At 40.4% G+C, this 20,159-nt stretch overlaps 1 protein-coding gene across 1 annotated transcript; it reads left to right on the top strand.

Moving 5' to 3' along the window:
* The first annotated feature begins 494 nt into the window (after nucleotides 1-494).
* On the top strand, nucleotides 495-15,628 carry abcb10 (ATP-binding cassette, sub-family B (MDR/TAP), member 10). The gene is made up of 14 exons (XM_034116574.1): nucleotides 495-1,414; nucleotides 2,088-2,294; nucleotides 2,978-3,180; nucleotides 5,539-5,673; nucleotides 6,093-6,239; nucleotides 7,410-7,545; nucleotides 7,661-7,756; nucleotides 8,291-8,500; nucleotides 8,627-8,706; nucleotides 9,790-9,970; nucleotides 10,952-10,995; nucleotides 11,345-11,379; nucleotides 11,552-11,610; nucleotides 12,274-15,628. The coding sequence occupies exons 1-14, from the start codon at nucleotides 991-993 to the stop codon at nucleotides 12,465-12,467; spliced, it is 2,151 nt and encodes a 716-aa protein (XP_033972465.1). The 5' UTR covers nucleotides 495-990; the 3' UTR covers nucleotides 12,468-15,628.
* Nucleotides 15,629-20,159: the final 4,531 nt, after the last annotated feature.

Here is a 20,159-nt window from a genome sequence, read left to right as displayed (position 1 = left end):
ATTGGGATCAATAACTATACATATCAATATCTAATCTAATTTATTTTATTAGATTAATATTAATGTAACTACTTCCCCGGGCGCTGTACAATAGCTGCCCACTGCTCCTAGTACTAGACTCCTGGTACTAGGATGGGTTAAAAGCAGAGGCCAAATTTCACTGTGTGTGCTGTGTGCTCTGCATGTGTGACCATTAAAGAGGGTTTCATCCCTCCCAATTCTAATTCAATTCTAACACTCGTGCAACATGGAGTTAAACTCCTTAAACTGCTTCTAAATTATAGAAAAATAACCACCGAATGTTTACTATAAACAAGTGTGTCTGTAGTTTTCTCTCTGGCATGATTGAATGCATGTTTTGCTGTATTTCTATTGTAAAAATGTGTGAGTAGGTGGAATTTGCTCAACCAAGTAAAAAAAGAGAAGTTCCCTAAACACTAGGCATTGGTGATCTGTGCTCGCTTGGTTATGCCTGGGAAAGTTTGCTTGTATCGTCAGCCATTGAATTCAACCGTCGGTCGAGGAGGAGGAATCGTGAATACATGAAAACCAAACCAGGGTCACCTTTCTGGTGTTTACCCATTTAGACTCTTTCTAGGAAAACAAGCTGCATTTCTCAGAGTGGATGTGGTGCTAGTCGTTCTTTGGTAGCTTCTGTTTCCACTTGGCCCGCCTGCCAAGCTACATATTGAGCGACATATGAGAGTGACAGCAGGGTGTTGTTAGCTGCTCGGTGATAATAAGAGATAACCCGGGGCTGTCAGGCGCAGATAAAACGGACAATAACGGTTAACACTCGAGAATGTAGCGGGGAGAGGCGCTACAACTGATCACTATGGATACGGTGCGTTGACCTACCGACTTGGGGACTAAACATGCTTCTACAAGTGGACTTACTCAACAACAAACACCTGGACTCCATTTATCACTAACTAGGAAAATACTTGTCTTTATTTTGTTTGAGCTTGTATCAACAGTTAAACTCGGACGATGCGGCTTTTAAATCGCATGTCAAGGTGCTCTCATGGAGTATCCAAATTCAAGCTAACACAGCCGAGGATGTTGTGGCTGGATCACCGGCTAACTCTCTCAGCCGCCCCCCGGAGGAAGAGGCAGTTTACCGGGGTCAAGTCCTCAGCCCACCCGGCCTTCCCTCTCTGCTCCCCAGGGCTCTTCGTGTCCGTCCTGCCCTGCAGTCCCCTCAGAGGTCTCTCCATTCTCTGTCCACACACACGGACAGTCACACACACACATGTTGCCTTTGCCAGCTCTTCGGCCGCTTCCACACCGACACCAGCCGGACAAGTGAAGACCCAGGCGGACACAGAGGACGAACAGACCCCCACCACGGTCCCTCTGGAGGATGTGAAAAGGATTTTGAAACTAGCTCACCCGGAGAGATGGAAACTGGCAGGTCGGTATATACTGAGAATCCACTTATACTTACCTGTAAAACTAGCACTACCACACTGTTGAAATACTCAGTTACAAGCAGTGCTGGAATGTCATAAAGTACATTTACTCAAGTACTGTACTTAATGTTAACAGTTTTAAAATGTTAACAATGGTTAAGAATAAGTGGAGAGTGTCTGCACATTTGGTTCAAACTAAACTTTTAGTATTTTACTAAAAAATCTATTCACTGTTGTCAGTCCAATACAGATTTTGGAGCTTAAATCCAGTGTGAATACACAGTGAAACTCTTCAGTGTTTCCATTCTTGTATTTGTTATCTGGATGTGCCTCGCCTAAATATAGGAGGGAATGTGTGCAAGGCTACATTTTTTAAACATCATTTTATATGACCATGCAGGAGAAAGATTTGTTTTTAATCCGCACAGGAATAACTAATTATCTCTTCTTGTTCCATCTGGTTTTGCATACAAATATTGTTGTTGTTTTCATATTTTTAAGGAAATGTAAAAACCAAAGCAGTACAAGATCAAAGTATAACCATATGAGAAATATACACTTTGTTTTTTTGACACTCGAGGTACAGCAATATTAAACAAAAACACAAATTTGCCATATATCATTTATTTTAATTTCATTTATCTGTCATACTGTATTTTCCTGTTCCCACCTCAGCTGCTCTTGGCTTCCTGACTGTCTCCAGTGGAGTTACCATGTCAGCCCCATTCCTCCTGGGTAAAGTGATTGACACCATTTATACTGCTGGAGCAGACACAGAGACAATGACCGCCTCCCTCACATCATTATGTATCATGATGACGGGGGTGTTCCTCTGTGGAGGGGCTGCCAACGCTGCCAGAGTCTACCTCATGCAGACATCAGGTGAGAAAGAGAGCCAAATACTCTACAGAGACACATGTTCACTCACAAGATCACTACAGGGTTCATCCAGCCAGCACTAAATGAAAACTCACTGATGTCCGCATCAATGAGCTGATGTCAGGAATAAGAAGAAGAAGAAGAATATTTATGGTCCTCAAATGTGGAAATATGCCTTCTGCTTCAATGGTTGGTTGAACACATCATAGTGAATCAGAACACATACAATAAATAACACGACATGTACAGACGACAATAACATGGACATGGTTTCAATGTGAATGCTGTTTACAAATTTAGCAGTTATTGCATTTGGTATGAATGACTCTAATAAATGTGTATATGTTGCTTCAGGGGCTATATAGTATAATATAGGGTCTAAAACATCACAAACAATTTGTCAGGTTCTTGTGTCATCTGTTTTTATGAACATGTCCCAGTTCCTATAGTTGTTCTGGCAATGACAAATGCCACTTCACATGGTAAAAGAGCCTGTTGTTATTTTTTCACAAATGTTATTTAATATGTGCAACTATCCACATTTATTAAGCTGTGAGCAACACAATTATTATTTTGACTGAATGACTGCCTGGAGTATTAATGAATCAAGTGACAGTGAGGTGTCTCTTTGCAACAGTCTCCTATCTTTATCTTCCTCACTAATGTCTATTGTCTTCTCTTTTCAGGCCAACAGATTGTTCGTAATCTCCGTGCCTCCCTATTCTCCTCCATCCTCAGACAGGAAGTGGCTTTTTTTGACAGAAATAGGACCGGAGAGCTTATCAACCGCCTCTCTGCTGACACGGCCGTGGTGGGCCGCTCCATCACTGACAACCTGTCCGACGGGCTGAGAGCCGTCGCCCAGGCCGCCGCTGGAGTCAGTATGATGGTGAGTGTAACCCTCCGGGGGTCTGCTGTGGGCGGGCAGGACAGATTTTAATAAGGAATGAATATGTTTCCTTTATGATACATTGATCTTTTGAAATAAATGTTTGAGATATTGTGTAACTAGAGGGTTTAAAAAACTTTAGTTGCAAGCACCAACTGTCTTTCTTGCTATTGACCCTCTGAAGCCCAAGCAGTTTTAAAGATCACCTATTATGCAAAATCCATTTCTTCATGCCTTTTATACATAACCATGTGTCCCCTCTGTGGAAAGAGATTCTGAAAGTTTCAGGAAAAAAGATTCTCTCACTTTTTGTCCTCATCCATTTATATAAAAACCTGTCTGAAAATGAGCCGATCAGATTTTGGCCACTTTTGGCGCGTTTCCACTACACGGCCTCGCTCGGCCCCGCTCGGTATGGCTGGGCCTCGTTAGGACTGGCTCACTTTATGGCGCATTTCCATTACAGTTTAGGAACTGGGGTAGTATCTATAGTAACGCAGTGTAGGCGGAGCCGTGACGTGATCTTCAATGAGAACCCCAGAAAAACAACACAGCCGTTAGCTGTTAGCACTCAGAGCTCACAGCTCCTCATATATGTTCAGAAACTAGACAAAAGTTAAACAAGTACAAACCACAGACTGCCTGTGTCATGGTGAATACAGTCGCTGCTTTATTTATGTCTGTATAGGCCGTTGTTGTGAGTGTGGACGGTCGGAGCATATACTGCGTTAGCTTAGCCAATCTCCATCTAGAAAAACACGCATTTTAAAAGGTTTTTCGCCTGCCGTCTGTCTGCAGACTTGACAAAGCATTAATTCATGGTTTTTACTAACCGGTATCAGTATGTTGTTACTTCGGCATCATTTTGAAACGTGCATTACAATTAAATCACGGTCAAATATGTCCATCTTGTTGTAGTTGTAGCCCCCTTGCCAGCGATGCTCTCTCTAGTTTAGCATACTCAGCCCGACTCAGCCTCGTTGTCTCTGGCCCTAGACCCGCGATTTTATGAGGCCAGAAAAACTGTGAATTAGGACCCGCCGGCCGGTACTAGGCCAAGTGGAAACGCAACCAAAGACGGGCCGCTGACGTCACAGCCCTCTTAAACCGTGCTCCGCGCTGTAGTGGAAACGCGCCATTCATGATGTCATAGTGATGTTTTGGCTTGTGTAACCATTAGCCAATCAGCAACCAAGGTAACCCCCCCCCCCCCCCACCTTATCACCTAAATCTCCTCCTAGAGCACCATTGTGTTCTTTTTAACCAAATATCTCTCAGAGGGGCGTGGGGAGTGGCTCCTTATTTTCATCTAAAGTAACAGACAGAGAATCAGCACTTTTGAAACCTCTCTTGCACTCTCCTTTCTGCTCTGTGCAAACATTCTGCTGTTTACTGAATCTGTGTCATAGCATTGTTAGTATCAGTCATTCATGGCTGTCTAGTTGCACTGAGGAGGGCACAATTAAATTATCTGGTTAGTGCGAATGGTATATACGGTAGTTGTTCTTTAGTACAGGGACATAGTTGAGAAATGCATTTCTTTGGGGTTTTGACTGAAATCTGGACTTCTGGAATATGTGATGGCCATTTTTCACTATTCACTGACAGTTTAAAGACCTAACCATTCATTGAAACACAACCAGCAGACTAATCCATCATCAAAATAACCCTTAGTCTCAGCTCTACTGCAGAGTAAGGTGTCTGAATGTAGAGTTATGTTGTTCAGTACAAAGAAATAGTTGTTATGTCTTTGGTGTCTTTTTCCATGTCTTCCTTTCTGTTCTGAGCTGTTGGGAAACATCTTTACAGATTTACTTATTTTCAAAGAAAAGGATACAGTCTATTGACTGACGGCCACACCCAGAGACACAAAGCATTGTGTAAAAGGTCACTTACCTGTAAACTCACTCGCAGTTATCCGGAACCAGCAGTTCAACTGATAATATTTCCTGAGCTTTCATCTAAATGACGCTCATGTGACGACGTTCTGTCACCAGTCTCACTTTTATTATCTCTTCTTTATTAGTGATGTGAGATTTGTTGTTAAACAGGTCCGTTAACTTCCTTCTATCTGTACTTTCCCGAACAGAAAACAATATAACACAATGCAAGCTCACGACTAACAGTCAATCACAAGGAAGTAAAATGATTTGCTGGTATAACGAACGTTCAAGGAAATGAATGAAAGTATTTGCTGTAATTACTAATTAGGATAGTTTGGTGCAACTTTTTCCTTCTGTCTTCCTCCTCTGCTTCCCTCCTCCCCTCCTCCCCTCCTCCCCTCCTCCCTCCCACTTCTGTCTTACCTTACCCGTTCTTTACATTAACTTCTGTTTTTTCTTCTTTCTCCTCCTATAGTTTTATGTCTCTCCCAGTCTCGCAAGTTTCGTGTTGCTGATTGTTCCTCCTCTGGCTGGTCTTGCTGTGGTTTATGGCAGATACCTTCGCTCCATCTCCAAAAGCACACAGGACGCACTCGCACAAGCCACACAGGTACAGTGCACAGAAACACAGAGCACATTTGTTATTTCTTTCTTTGTATTTAACAGTTTCATAATGAAATGTTTGGTGTTCGTTGCTGTCAGATGTTCTACAGCGCTAAGAAATAAGACATTATTTGAGGATGTGGTAAATAAAAACAAGGAAGCTGTGACAAAATGTGATTGCAAATTTGTTTTGTCAATAAACCAAGTTCATCTACCTTTTGTATAAGTTCAGTGAAGTTCTATTCTGTAAACATGGCTTCATATTATTGGTTAGTGAAGCTATACTGTTTTTCTATTCTTGACTTTGATGTCCATCTGATTAATGTTGCACTGCCTGGGGCATCTTAATTAAATGTGCAGATTCTCTGAAAATGATCTGAGTTCTAACAGATACAGTTGTAATAAATGTTTTGCCCGTGTGTGTAGTTGGCAGAGGAGCGTATCAGCAACATGCGGACAGTCAGGGCTTTTGGCAAAGAGCTGTCTGAGGTCAACACATACACAGAGAAGACAGACCAGGTCCTCAAGCTGGCCAGGAAGGAAGCTGTACTACGGGCTGGCTTCTTTGGAGTGGTAAGTGTGTGTGCATCTGTGTGTTTCCTGTCAGTGAAGCAAACCAAATCCACAGTTAGGATGTGAAATATTGCACAGGGGCTTCTGCTTTTTTGCACCTGTTTCGTCACAACACCACAGTACCTGACCCTTATGTTAATGACAGATGTTAAACCACAAAGAAGCATTATCCAATCCTCCGTACACGGTCAGAGTGTCTGCTGTCGCACCGCCTGACTACAGAGCAGCTTCTTTCTAGGGCTGCACGATTTGGGGAAATAATCTAATTGCGATTTTTCTGACAGATATTGCGATTGCGATTCGATTTGCGATATTTGTTTTTAAGCGACCCAATGGAAGTTTATTGTAAAATGCGGCCATATCTCCGGCTAGGAAGGTCGTATCAACGTGCTCCCGTCTCTAGCACCCCCACAGCCCGAGCTACGAGTGAAAGAACTAAACTTACATGAAACGTCAGTTGCTTTAAAGTCAAGCTTCAGTTTAAGATTCACCCTGTAATAGATGTAGAACATGTGATGGAGCATTACTAACCTGACTCAGATGGTTTGTTTCACCAAACCATCTAGGAAAGCTCCATTGGAAGCCATTTGGAAAAGTATTTTAATCTGTCTTATCACCTACTATCATGGGCCACTTCTGATTGGTTAACAATGGCTGGTACATGTGGAGCACAGCACTTCTGATTGGTGTGGATGACTGGCACACAAGAAGAACAAAACAAAAACATTAAAATCGATGAATCGTTCAGCCCTACTTCTTTCCTCATGCTGTGCGAGTCATCCTCCGCACTCAACTACAAATCAAAATGTCCAATGAATGTAATAATCACTAAATCATCTAAACACTGAGAACAATAACCTACAGTATGATAAGGTACCAATTGTGGGCTTTTGTATTGGACAAGGTTTAGTTGCAATTACTGGCAATTCAATCTGATAAAGAAATAAGCTCTTTGTGAATTATATCATTCTCCCTGCATTTCCTGTCTCTCTAGTTCAGATGTTATCAGGTACATAATAATCTCCAGGTTCAGTGAATTGTAGTTCAACAGCAGTTTCCCTAATGGGCAGTAATCAGTTTAATCAGCGCTGTGTCAGGAAGTAGTGGTGGTGCCAGATGTTGGAGTAATCAAATAACCAGAGGGTGTGTGTGTGTGTGTGTGTGTTTCAGACCGGGCTCAGTGGGAACATCATGATCCTGTCAGTGCTCTACAAGGGAGGCCTGCTGATGGCCAGCCAGCACATGACTGTGGGGGAGCTGTCAGCCTTCCTCATGTACACCTTCTGGGTGGGCATCAGTATTGCAGGTAATACACACATACAGCATTAGCACTTGTTTATCCTCATCTGTAATGTTAACATCAGTGTGAAATGTGTGTGTGTGACGGCTTGTGTCTCATTGTTCTTCTGCTTCATCTACAGGTCTGAGTTCCTTCTACTCTGAGCTGATGAAAGGATTCGGAGCAGGATCCAGACTGTGGGAGCTGCTGGACCGAAAACCAGAGTTTCCTCTTAATGGTTAGCGCACACACACACACACGCACACGCACGCACACACACACACACACACACACACACACACACACACACACACCCAACAGACTGGAGGGCTTTGGTTTAGTTTGTTCCCACATTGCACACGTAGATGAATGACGAGCGTTAGAATGTTTAAACATTGTGCGGAAGAAGTAAGAAGCAAAAGGACCTTAACATCAATAACCATCCTTTACCTTTTTGAAAGAAAAAACAAATTAGAAAGATTGTTTGCAATTCAGTTTCAAGAAAAAAAAAAACGTTTATAGAATAAAAAAGAATTCTAAAAGTTTATAGGTTAAAATCAATATAATGTGATAAATCTAACTAATGTCTATTTCCGATGTTCTTTAAATCATGATAATATCTACATTTAGTTAAATATTAACATCAAATAATCTACTTCCCGTTTGAATTTATTTATGGTCTCCTCATTTCCCCCTTTTATTGTATGCCTGTATTAAACCAGTGGAGTAAGATAAATATTGGTTCTCTCTTTGTGTCTCTGCTCCTCCTCAGAGGGTCTCATGCTCTCTGCAGACCAGCTGAAAGGGCGGTTGGAGTTCTCTGAGGTCTCCTTTGCCTACCCGACCCGCACTGAGGCCCCTATCTTCCAGGACCTCAGCCTGCTGGTCCCCGCTGGCACCGTCATGGCCGTGGTGGGACCCAGCGGCTCGGGGAAATCCACCCTGGTGTCCCTGCTGCTCCGGCTGTACGACTGCAACTCTGGTGAGAATTATTGGTCTGTCTAATAAGTAATCGGACGTCTTGAAAAATCGGTTGATGACAAACTTAAAGTACAAACCTCTGTCATATGGCTGTTTAAACTTTTACAAAATAACCCATTTTCTCCAGGTACTATAACAATCGATGGTCACGACATCAGAGATCTGAATCCCTATTGGCTCAGGAGTCAAATTGGAACTGTCAGCCAGGTAATAAGCTAAACTTTAAAGGTATAAAATGTAACGTTTCTTCATTAAAAAGTCTAAAAATGACTAAACTAAAATATTATATATTTCTTAGAGCTGCGAACTTACATTAACCTAAATGTCTACAACAATTTCCAAACGTAGATAATTAAAAAAATTCTCGTATTGTATCCCTTTTGTGTATGGCAGCGTTGTGGTTGTCTGGTAGAAGCTGCTGTTGACTTTTTGTCCAGTTTTAAGTCATATTTTTGCAATACAGTTATTAGATCTGGGATTTAAAGGTAGGGTAGGTAAGTTTGAGAAACCGGCTCGAGATACACTTGTTGTTATATTCCATGGAATGCTCTTAACATCCCGATAGCAATGAATATCTTAAGTGCTTTGACAAAAAATCCATAAAAAAATGTCATCTGTGGAAGCCGTAGTACTGTAAAAAGCACGACCAATCATTTTAGCTGGCCCGGCTAAAATAACTGGATGGCCTACCTGCCTGTCAGCCTTCCATCTGTGCACAAACTTATCTCGTGCCCTCATTGGTCATGTGCGCGTTCGTGTGTGTTGGAGGAGGGGCTCTATAAGGAAGTGGCAGATTTTCTCCGGTTGTGTATTTTCAAATTCTAGCGATCTCGAGCCGGTTTCTCAAACTTACCTACCCTACCTTTAAGTAATGATGTGTTTACTTAATAAAATACTTTAGTCATCAAACTATCTAGATCTTAAAATATCAGAATAGAAAGCTAAGCAAACAGCTGTAGTCCAACAGGGTGAGAGAAACTGAGATTTTTTCAATTTAATAACTTTATTCTTTTTTTTTAACCTGTTTTATTCACCAATTGTTTTAGAGAGGCGAAAGCCGCTCCCAGTAAATGATCCCACGCTACTTCATGACTTTATGAGCTTCCTCTTTTGTTATTGTTATGATTAAGAGTCCCTTATCAGCAGAAAATCACTTATTGTGCATTTAACTAGCCAGTTCCTATACAACAGATCTGACAGCTCACGCATAATCTGAGCATAATGTGCATTTCTATTAACTTCAAGTCAATCAAATATTGAGTGAAGTTTGTCTTCCTGCTTCTCTCCCAGGAGCCCGTGCTGTTTTCCTACTCTATAAGAGATAATATAGCTTACGGTGCAGTGGACCCAGAAGCTGTGACCACAGAGGAAATCTACGGGGCAGCAAGAGCCGCCAACGCCTTCAACTTCATCCAGGCTTTCCCCAACGGCTTCAACACTGTGGTGGGGGAGAAGGGGGTGCTGCTGTCAGGTGAGAAACAACACAGAGGTGTGATCACAACAACTATACAACTGAAGATGTTGAAAGCAGGCAGCTGGGTTAATGATACGAAAGAGGACATACCACCTTCCCTACAGAGGCTTTACCTGGCTGCCTCCTAGAACAATAAGACGTTGTTCTAGGAGACTTACTTGGTTGAATAACATGAAAGAAAATTGTATAATATGAAACATTAACACATTTTTATTCACGGTCGCAAATGTGTACATGTTCAGTTATGGTAAGGGTTCTTTATTCCTTTTTTTCAAAGGGTTATTTCAATTCAATAATGCTTTATATTAACTGTAATTTAATTTGCAATATTTTTAGTTGTTTTACATTTTAGAAAGACTGGTCCATTTAATGTTTCCAAGTCTAAAAAGTATTTAGCAAGTTTTTTTAACCCCAAGTTAAAGGTGGGGTAGGTAATTCACTTCAGAAACACTTTTTGTTATATTCCATGGAATGCTCTTAACATCCCGATAGCAATGAATATATTAAATGCTTTGACAATAAATCCATAAAAAAATGTCATCTGTGGAAGCCGTAATACTGTAAAAAGCACGACCAATCATTTTAGCCGGCCCGGCTAAAATAACTGGATGGCCTACCTGCCTGTCAGCCTTCCATCTGTGCACAAACTTATCTCGTGCCCTCATTGGTCATGTGCGCGTTCGTGTGTGTTGGAGGAGGGGCTCTGTAAGGAAGTCTGAAGGAAGGGGCAGATTTTTTTCGGCTTCGTAGTTTCAAATTATAGCGCACTCGAGCTGGTTTATCCATTCTTACCTACCCTACCTTTAAGTTCAATTTTTGTTTTTTGTCATAAAAGTTGTTGTTCTTCAACTTGAAAACATTTTTAGAAAAAAGAAAAAACATGTTTTAGTCGAGGCTTTTCGCATACATTCGACCCAGAGCACCTATACATCTACAGCCTTTATGTGTGTACAAGGTTAACTTGTGTTTGTTTCTCAGGTGGTCAGAAGCAGAGGATAGCCATAGCCAGGGCTCTGCTCAAGGTGAGTACAACAACATGGCTGTTTTACTGTTTAACCACATCTGAAGAAAGACACTACTCCGTCATACAACCAGTCACATGCACTTAACATTCGTTATCCTTTAACCCGGCCTGATTGTTACCGTCAGTGCTCACAGACTGTTATCATCCACAAGCGACCCGTGGTTCTATTTTTAGATCTAAAACTATCTAAATTGATGAATAGCAGCACGAGTAAGGGGAAAATGTGTGTTGTTAATTTTGAAGTGAGCTGTCACTTTTTAAAATGTCAAGTTGAATCAGGATCTACACACTTCCTGTTGTTGTGTGCATCCTTAATCCTTTCTCCCATTTGTGTTCTCTTTTTACAGAATCCTAAGATCCTGCTGTTAGATGAGGCTACCAGGTAAGAAAGACAATAAACAAACAATACTTTCACTATCGTTATAACTCTTGCATTAGTTTACCTTTTATATGATAATGTTCCTGCCTTTAGAAACTGTTTTTTATTTTGCTAGTTACAAATACATCTTAGTTGAATTTGTTGAAGACAACCCTAAACGACCGTCTTTCTTTAGTGCATTGGATGCTGAGAATGAGTTCCTGGTCCAGGAGGCATTGGAGCGTCTGATGACAGGTAGATCTCTCTCCTGTTCAATTGTTTTCATTTCAGAATAAAGTTACAATCCCAGGGTGTCCGCGGGGTCTTAAAAAGTATTAAAAGTTGATCAATCAATTTAGCGAAAATTAAGGTTATTAAAAAGTATTAAACGGCATTTTCCAAGGTATTACATTTTGTAGCTTGTTTTCAATAAGTATGTAAATTGTCCAAAGAGGTTGTATTCTACAGTTTGCCTGAATGTAATCATTGCGTAGGTGTGTAGTGTGATTCTGTGTAGTTTATTTATGGCATCCCGTTGGGTTTGACGTCATCTGAACAGGACATCACACGCTCACTGCTTGATAGCGCGAAGGTCCGTTTACGCCGGTTGTTAAACAACATCGTTATGGGGAAATGCAAGTTTGCGTCCAAATGGTTGGAAGATAAGGAGGAAGGACAATCAATACTGTATATAGTCAATGTGAGGTAAAGTGTGTCGCCAATGTAACCGGTTAGAACTCGAAGTGGCGATGAGGTCTTAAAATGTATGGAAAGGGTCTTAAAAAAGGTCTTAAAAGGTATTACATTTGACTTCAGGATTCCTGCATATACCCTGAAACCTCTGTCTACTGGCACACTAAAGCCACTTTGTGTCTCTCTTGACTAATTTTGTTCCTGTCCCTCTCGCCCAATCAACAGGGAGGACGGTCGTGATCATCGCTCACCGTCTGTCCACCATCCAGAACGCTAACGCCGTGGCTGTTCTGGATCAGCGGCGTATCGCAGAGTGTGGCCAGCACACAGAGCTGCTAGGCAACAGGCAAGGACTGTTCAGAAAGCTGATGGAGAAGCAGGCGTTTCTACAGGTGACGCAGAAACGTGCCCTCCGCTGAGAGGACAGTGAGTAGCAGGAGACGAGGAAGAGGGGAAATCCTCAGGTGAGGTCAGTGCCTGGGGAAATAAGTGGCTCTGCCCCAGAGGCGATGGGGCAGAGAGGAAAAGGATAGTGCCTGGAATTAATAGAGATGGAGAAAATAAATGAAGAAAAGGACTTCAGATGAACACTAGAGACAAAGATGGAAAACCACTAAGAAACATTTAAGGGATTTCTTAAATGCTGCAAGAGTCTTTTCACTGCTGAAGAAACTATGAAGCGCCACAGGAGGAATGGAATCGGACAGGGTAATTCACAGCGAAGACCTAAGAACTGAAACATGGATCAGCGAGCTTATACAGATGCTTTATTTTGAATATATATAATACTACACTGAAATACGAGGTCTAAATGAGAGAGGAGACGTAATGAAACGGACTCTCCTCACAAATGTCATTTATCACTTTCACCATAGTTTGGGATATGCATATAGTTGCTGAATGTTAATGTGACAGATCTGACTTTCACTCTCTCTGCTTTGGGACACTGTAGTCTGTTTTCACTTCATGATTTTCAAACCAAAAACAGTTCAGTATCATCCTTACACAACTGCTAAATGTTTTTATGTGTCTACATATTATGGATTTTAAAACTTGAAGCTTACACGCAGAGCCTTTTTGTAGTAATTTTTTTGTGTAAACGAACTAAATGAAGCACCTATGTGAACACTATAAGGACATTTATAAATGTATGCACATTCACCATGAAAAGATTATTAAGGATTGTGCTTAAATTCCAGCTAAGTGGCGTACTTCTAAATCAAGGATTTTGTCTCAGTTAATCATATGTTAGGATTTGTTTGACAATATGTTTGGATTGAACGTTTTTCTTGCTTTGTTTTAAAGGGATAATTCGTATCGCTTAAAGTGTTGTTGCAATAGGTACTTATCCATTGTCAGGTTATTACCTACAGTAGATTATGGGCGGCACACTCATAGTTTGGAGAATCAGACACAGACTTGGAAGCAAAGATATGTAGTGCTGACAGGGGCAGCAGCTAAATGTATTTCACACAATAACATGAACGCACTTACTGGTCCAGGCAGCAGTAGACCAACCCACATGTTATTTTTCAAAGGACTAGGTAGCCTATCAGAGAACATAGATAACAGGGGGCTGTCTGACAAAAGTAAAGCCGTGACGTATTCTATATATAACGCACACTTAAACAGATATTGTTTTTTTTAGCTGGGCCTGTCTGAGTGGCTATGATGCTGTGTGTTTTGCTGTTGCCCTCCGTCCAAAGCAGTGTCTCCCATCACTCTAGCGCTGTTTGGTTCTTTAAACTGGTTGCCTGTCGTCTACCATCTACTGTGGGTCATACACTGACTTTGGATAAGTACCTCAACAACCCCTCTTAAAAAAAGCTAAACAATCCCTTTTCAGTGACAGCCCTGAAACTGCTAAACTTAACCGTCTTTAGATGTCAAGATCAAATGTGTACAGGTACTTTGGGAAGGTCATAGAAGTCTGTTAAACCGCCTCTTTTCTGGTAGAGGTTTTGCTGTTCTTGGAGACGAAGGGTGAGCACACAAGAGACATGTCATTAAAATCAGAGGTGGTCTCTTCTCTTAACAATTATCTCATTATCTAAAGCCCCTAATCCCTTCATTTTTTATTGTCTCCAGTAATCCTAGTCAGCTTTCTCTGTCGAATATATTAATGGTAGAAAAACAGAAACCAACGTAATAAAAACATTAGACTCCACTCTGTCCGCTGCTCGGTGTTTACAGGATGTGCACTTGGCCGGCATTAGATTTTATGTAAACAGCCCTCTAACCACGTACACGTTAGCCACAGCGCTGTGGAGCCAGCTGTAATATTTAGCTGGCTTAAAGGGCTTGACTCAGAAGTAATGATTCTCCTCAGTAAATATTTGTATGTTAACAGCCCACTTCACCGCTCAGGGGGAGTCTGGCCGAGTGCTTAAAGTTCCCCGCAGTTTTTAAAGTGACTGTAGAATGGTGTTTTGAAGACCACGAACCCCACTATCCAACGATTGAATTCATTTCTGTGATGAAAACTAAATTAAATTGTTATTTTGGATCGGATTATTATCTCAAGGGATAAGGCACAGTGAATACAAGCTGCTTTTCTACAGAGTCTTCCCTCTGATTGTTTGCATCAGCCTGAATATCAGAAAAAACACTTATTTGCCAACAAAAATTCCTGTTAAATGTGTGTTATTGTTAATCATTCCAAAATCCAAGAGGAAACTCATCTCTGATTCAACATTCAAAGGAAAACATTTGCTCAGAAACCATCCAATCTGCAAAACTTCCTTCAGTTACAGTGTTTACTGGTTTGGTTTAACTGTGCAGTTATTCCATGACTCAAACATTTTATTTGTAAGAGACTGCAACCTGTGTGATTTTCCGTTCTTTTGTTTGACAAGGGTTAGAAACTTGAATCATTGTGAACGTTTCTTCATTTTCAAGATTTGAAGGCAGTGATGTGAAATATTCAAACAATGGATACATGAATACATTGATCATTGGTAACGATCCAATTGGCCATATAAATGCTTACTAATATGTGATAGTGATCGCTCTCTGGATGTATACATGTAGAGTTTTATATATTTATTACAGTATATGGCAGCAACATGTGATCTCTGTTAACTATGGACAGTTCTCACGTTTTTTCTTTTGGCCATGACGCTTATTATTTCGCCTCAAAGTAAAGTATTTCTTATTTACTTGACTTGCAATAGATTTACTCCCAACATGTTAGTCTTCTTTAAATTAAATTAAATTATATTTTGATATGATGCCTTTATCATTGTGTGAGAACATCACAGGTCCAGACTTGTGTTGTGGATCTTGTGGAAATGTGTTTGTTATATCACCATACCCTGCACATTCGAATGAAATCAAAAATAAATCATGCTTTGTTAAAAATCACTCACTCCGTAAAGTAAACCCTGACGATGCTTGAACAAATTAATGATGGATCCATGTCGTTTAAACAATCACAGAAGACTGAAAGGTTGTTTTTTCAACTTGTATAAGTTATAAATAATATGTCCGAAATGATGTATGAAAGGTTTTTTTATTGTTGTGTTTGTAAATTATTATACCTCTATGTAAAGGTAAATAAATTGAGGTATTAATAGTTTTATTAATGGAGATCTTTGTTGTTTATGTGGGTGTTTGTTTGTAATCCATCTGTTTAGACTCATTCTGAATACACGAATACTGTTGTAAAGCACATTTTAAAAGCTTTTAACATGTATATTTAATTTATTGAATATTATATTCTATAAAAAATGTTCTAGGGGATTGGCTTTACCCATATAATAGTTTGTATTGTCTTAAAAAAAAGCAGTAATATAATCAACTGAAATCATCACTCCCTTATTTAGCCACTTATTATGGAAACAGGAGACACTATAACAACCATCTCCATAGATAGATAGACAGATATGGATCATACTTAAACACTACTATTTCTCCATCGTTGTACATTATATTTTACGACTTGTAGTGTTTAAGTATATCCCATTAACCGTACTGACATGTTCCTTCAACACTCAGTGCCTTTGTCCCTCAGCTAACTGTGTCCAGCAGGTGGCGCTGCTGCTCCACCAATGAGCTGCAGCCTGGCTCAGATCACTGCTGCTGCTCAGGTTGGTGAGATCAATGTTCATTCAATCCATCATACCAAAATAAAACGTCCTGGTACCGATGTGAGGTATGTGTGTTCAGCTGTTGTCAGGTTGTGTTGACAGCACGCTGAGCTCGTCATGCAAATAGACTCTGCACATTGTTCCACCTGCTAAACCATACACAATGCAATCTATTGATTTATCTTCCATGTGAGTGTGTGTTGCCCTTATGTGGTAACGTAAGAGCAGTGGTGGAAAGTAACCTAGTATATTTACTCAAGACTAAGGTTTTCATTTTCCTTGTACTTCTACTAAACTTTATTCCATATGCAAATAGTGTCCTTTTTTAATCCACCACATTTCTCTCAAAAAGCATGGTACTAGTCTTTTTGTCTGTATGTTGCGATAGTATTACAAATGATTGACAAACTCATCATTTATGATGATTTATGATGTATTAAACTACCTTGCAGACTATAAAATAGTCCCATACATACCCTTAGCAGCTGCAACATTAGGGAGACTTACACATGTAAAGCCTCAATAATTATAATGAATGATGTTAATATATATTACAAGTATGAAATGGGCAATTCTGCATTATGAGTGGTTTTACTTTGTACTTGTGTTTTTTATGCAATCTTTTACCTGTGAAATAGGATTTCTACTCTGAGGTATTCATTATTTTACTTAAGATAAAGATCGGAGTAGTTTTCCACCTCTGGTTAGGATTGATCAGGGTAACTCAAGTATAAGCAAATCAACCAATGTGAATAATTAAATGCAATGCTGTTTGTGAGATCCAAACAGTTCAGGCAGCAGAGGCAAAGCCATGCTGTAAAATACTGCTGAAAAATATCTTAAGAGTTTAGATTGGTTCATGGGTTCCATCCAAAGCCCTAAGGTGAGTATATGGTAAAAATAATGTAATCTTAGCCTTATTGTTTAGATTATTTTCTCCATAACCCTTTTAGACAGTGTGATCTCTCTCTGTAAACCCTAACTAATGTCTCCTCATTCTTAAAGTGACATCCCCCAACAGGACCAACAGGCTCCAGCAGAGGCAGCAGTTGTGCTCCGGCTGCAGCCCACCAGGTGCTGCTCGGCCCAGCGAGGGTCTCCAGTTCCAGCTCCATGTGCTGCCAGCTCCCCTCGCTTTCTCTGTATCTGCCCGAGCTATTTGAGGAACTACAGGGACTTGTGGTTGGCTTGTCCCTTTAAAAAAAACAACAACCTCACATTCAAAGCCTTATTTCTCCAAAGATAAGATACCCAAAATAATGCATGCAACTAGAAAAAGTATTCTAAAGTATAAGTCAATTTGGTGAAGCTCAACCGTGCCACAGCAGCATGGTTTGTTGAAGATCATGCAGAGGTTTACTGGTGCAGAGTCTTCAGTCCCACTGAAATAACTGTCAATCTGAGACGCACAACTTTGTTAAATGCAAATGCACTGCACAGGCACAACGGTATATTTAGTTTTCCTTTAAAAATAAAGAAATGTTCACCTCTTGTTGTTCCTGTCAACCATTAAGCAGAAGGCCTTCTACCACAAGTGAATTCAAATGGATTTCTATTTTTTAGATGTTCCAATTGTCTCATCAGGAGCCTTAGAAAGCAGCATTAGAAAGCAGTGCTCACTCAGCAATTACTGATTTGTGCAGCATATCACTGACATGATGAGGCTAAACAGGAAGAGGAATATGTCCTGAAACTGGATGGGATCAAATCACATAATTAGTACACATTTCAGCAAGTTTGTCTCAAACAACAACAGTGTGAATGTAAATGTGGACACCAGAATGAAAACAAACTTGATAAAACTATCCCTATAGTACTTTTTTACCTGTCCATTAACAATATCTCCAGTACCAGTATCCTCAGACTGTCTTCACTGTAACACCTGAGATAGAAAACTAATCTCCAAAATCTCCAACCATCCTCTTCCTGTCTGTTCTCGACATTCATCACAGGAGCCTCTGTCGTTGAGCACGCTGTCACACTTAAAAAGGTAGGACACTCGTGTGCAGCAAGTGTATTGGTCCCAGCGATTGAATGCCGAGGCTTGTGCTATTCTTACACTTTGTCTGTCACTCTGAGCCTCTGTGCTCTCCTGAGGGAGACAGGGAGAGAGTGTGTTGACTGAAAGGAAAGTCTACCTGAGTAGCAAGGTAGAGTCTGAGCATGCTACAAGAAAATCAAACTCAGTTTATCTCACCCTCTCAACTTTTCTCCCTTCTCGCCCACATTTCACTGGCTTAATACTACCATTATAAGTCATACATTAAAAAAAAAAAAAATACTCTAGGAAATACCACCAAAAATTCCTCTCCTTGTCCAAAGTCTCTCGTTCAACTGGCAGGATTATCTTCTGACAAACTTAACTCATTTTTTCTGCCACCTGCTGCGTGCACATGCCCTTTCACCTCACTCTATCTCCTCCCCTTCCACTAGTAGATTTTCCTGGAGACTCCCATGACTCTCCTCCCCCTCGGCCCCTCTGAACCCCCCCCCCCCCCCCACACCTCCCCACCATGCCCGTCTGTCTCTCACTCCCTGACAACTGCCAACCCCTTTACATTTTAGGCGTTTCGCATGCCCCTGGATCCGAAATGGCTCACAACAAGTACATAAAAGTAGCTCTACCTTGCTCGGCAGCCCCTACACTCCCTAACCCCCTCCCACAACACACACATGCACACCCCTTCATGCACAGAAACAATATTCATGGTAAACTTGCAGGGCCAATTAAGGCAATTTTACATTACTGCCCACCATATATGCCCCAATAAAATAGGTAGAGGATGCATAAAGACTTTAATATGTTTGCCTATCATTATCTTCGATCTCCTTAAATCTGTGTTTACAAGTCTGATCAAACACTCTCAATTCATACTGACACTTTCTGTTGCTGCCATAGAGAGATTGGAAGTTATTGGAAGGTCCCATGTTAACATTTGTAGAATAAAAATAAGTCATGTCAGTGTTTGTACCAATAATTATGACTGGCAGTTTTTCATTCATATTTTTTTATTTGCTTACGTCTTTTTAGAACATGGAACATTAAATGACAAACATATTGTTGAATAAAAGACGACACAAAATATCTCTTTTAATGAACATAAAGTTCCAAAGATGTTGATTTTATTTTATTTTCCATTTTATCTCACCTCATGGCAACATTATCTGCTTGTGGCAAGGAGTCCCCAGTTGTGTCATTATTATTATTATTATTATTCGAGTTGCCTCTCCTCTGTTTGTTCCTTTTAATTGACCAAATCAGGCCTTTTTTTCTTTAAATTCACTCCCCCATGTTCCCACCATTCCTCACTTTTCTTTGAGTTTATTAAAAGCTCTTACTTCCTCTTCCACTCCTTCTGGTGTGTCATGCCACAACACACACAATCATATATGTGCATGCATGTACACACACTCCATTCCTCACTCCTATGTACGCCAAACATTCGCACATGCGCACGTGAACTAGCTCCCCTCCTCCATTTAGAGTTATAATTAATCTAACTGCTCCAGTGACAGAGCAGAGTAGCCCCTGCAGATAACGTTTCAGCTGTTGGCTGTTTCCCTGCTAACCTCCTTATTTATTAAATAAGACTTAGGCCGATGTGGATATGAGACCATGTGCTCAACAGAATAACACCATTTGAATTCATTGTTAAAATTCTTCTTTTGGCCGTGCAAGTGTTAGATATTTAAGATAGGAATTCCAGCTTGCAATCTCTTGATATGGCAGAGCAAACTCCTCTGTGCACAATCATAAACATTATTATTCACTTTTGATCATAACATGTTATGTCACAATAAAATAGAGACAACACTCACCATTTTTTAATAAAACAAATGTGTTTTGTTTATGGCTCCATAATTGGCTCAAAGCAATGCAACCTAGAGTTTATCAGGCTGCAGCATTTAATGCAATAAATAATGTACTTAAAATATTACTACTCAAATGATATGATTGTAATGGTGAATCAGCAAATATTTTTGCTCATTATAGACCAATTGTTCATCCTCAGGTTTTTTCTT

Source organism: Trematomus bernacchii, unplaced genomic scaffold, assembly GCF_902827165.1.
Source record: "Trematomus bernacchii unplaced genomic scaffold, fTreBer1.1, whole genome shotgun sequence".
Classification (NCBI taxonomy): domain Eukaryota; kingdom Metazoa; phylum Chordata; class Actinopteri; order Perciformes; family Nototheniidae; genus Trematomus; species Trematomus bernacchii.
The sequence above is the reverse complement of the archived record's forward strand: the minus strand, read 5'-3'. Positions and strand labels throughout refer to the sequence as shown.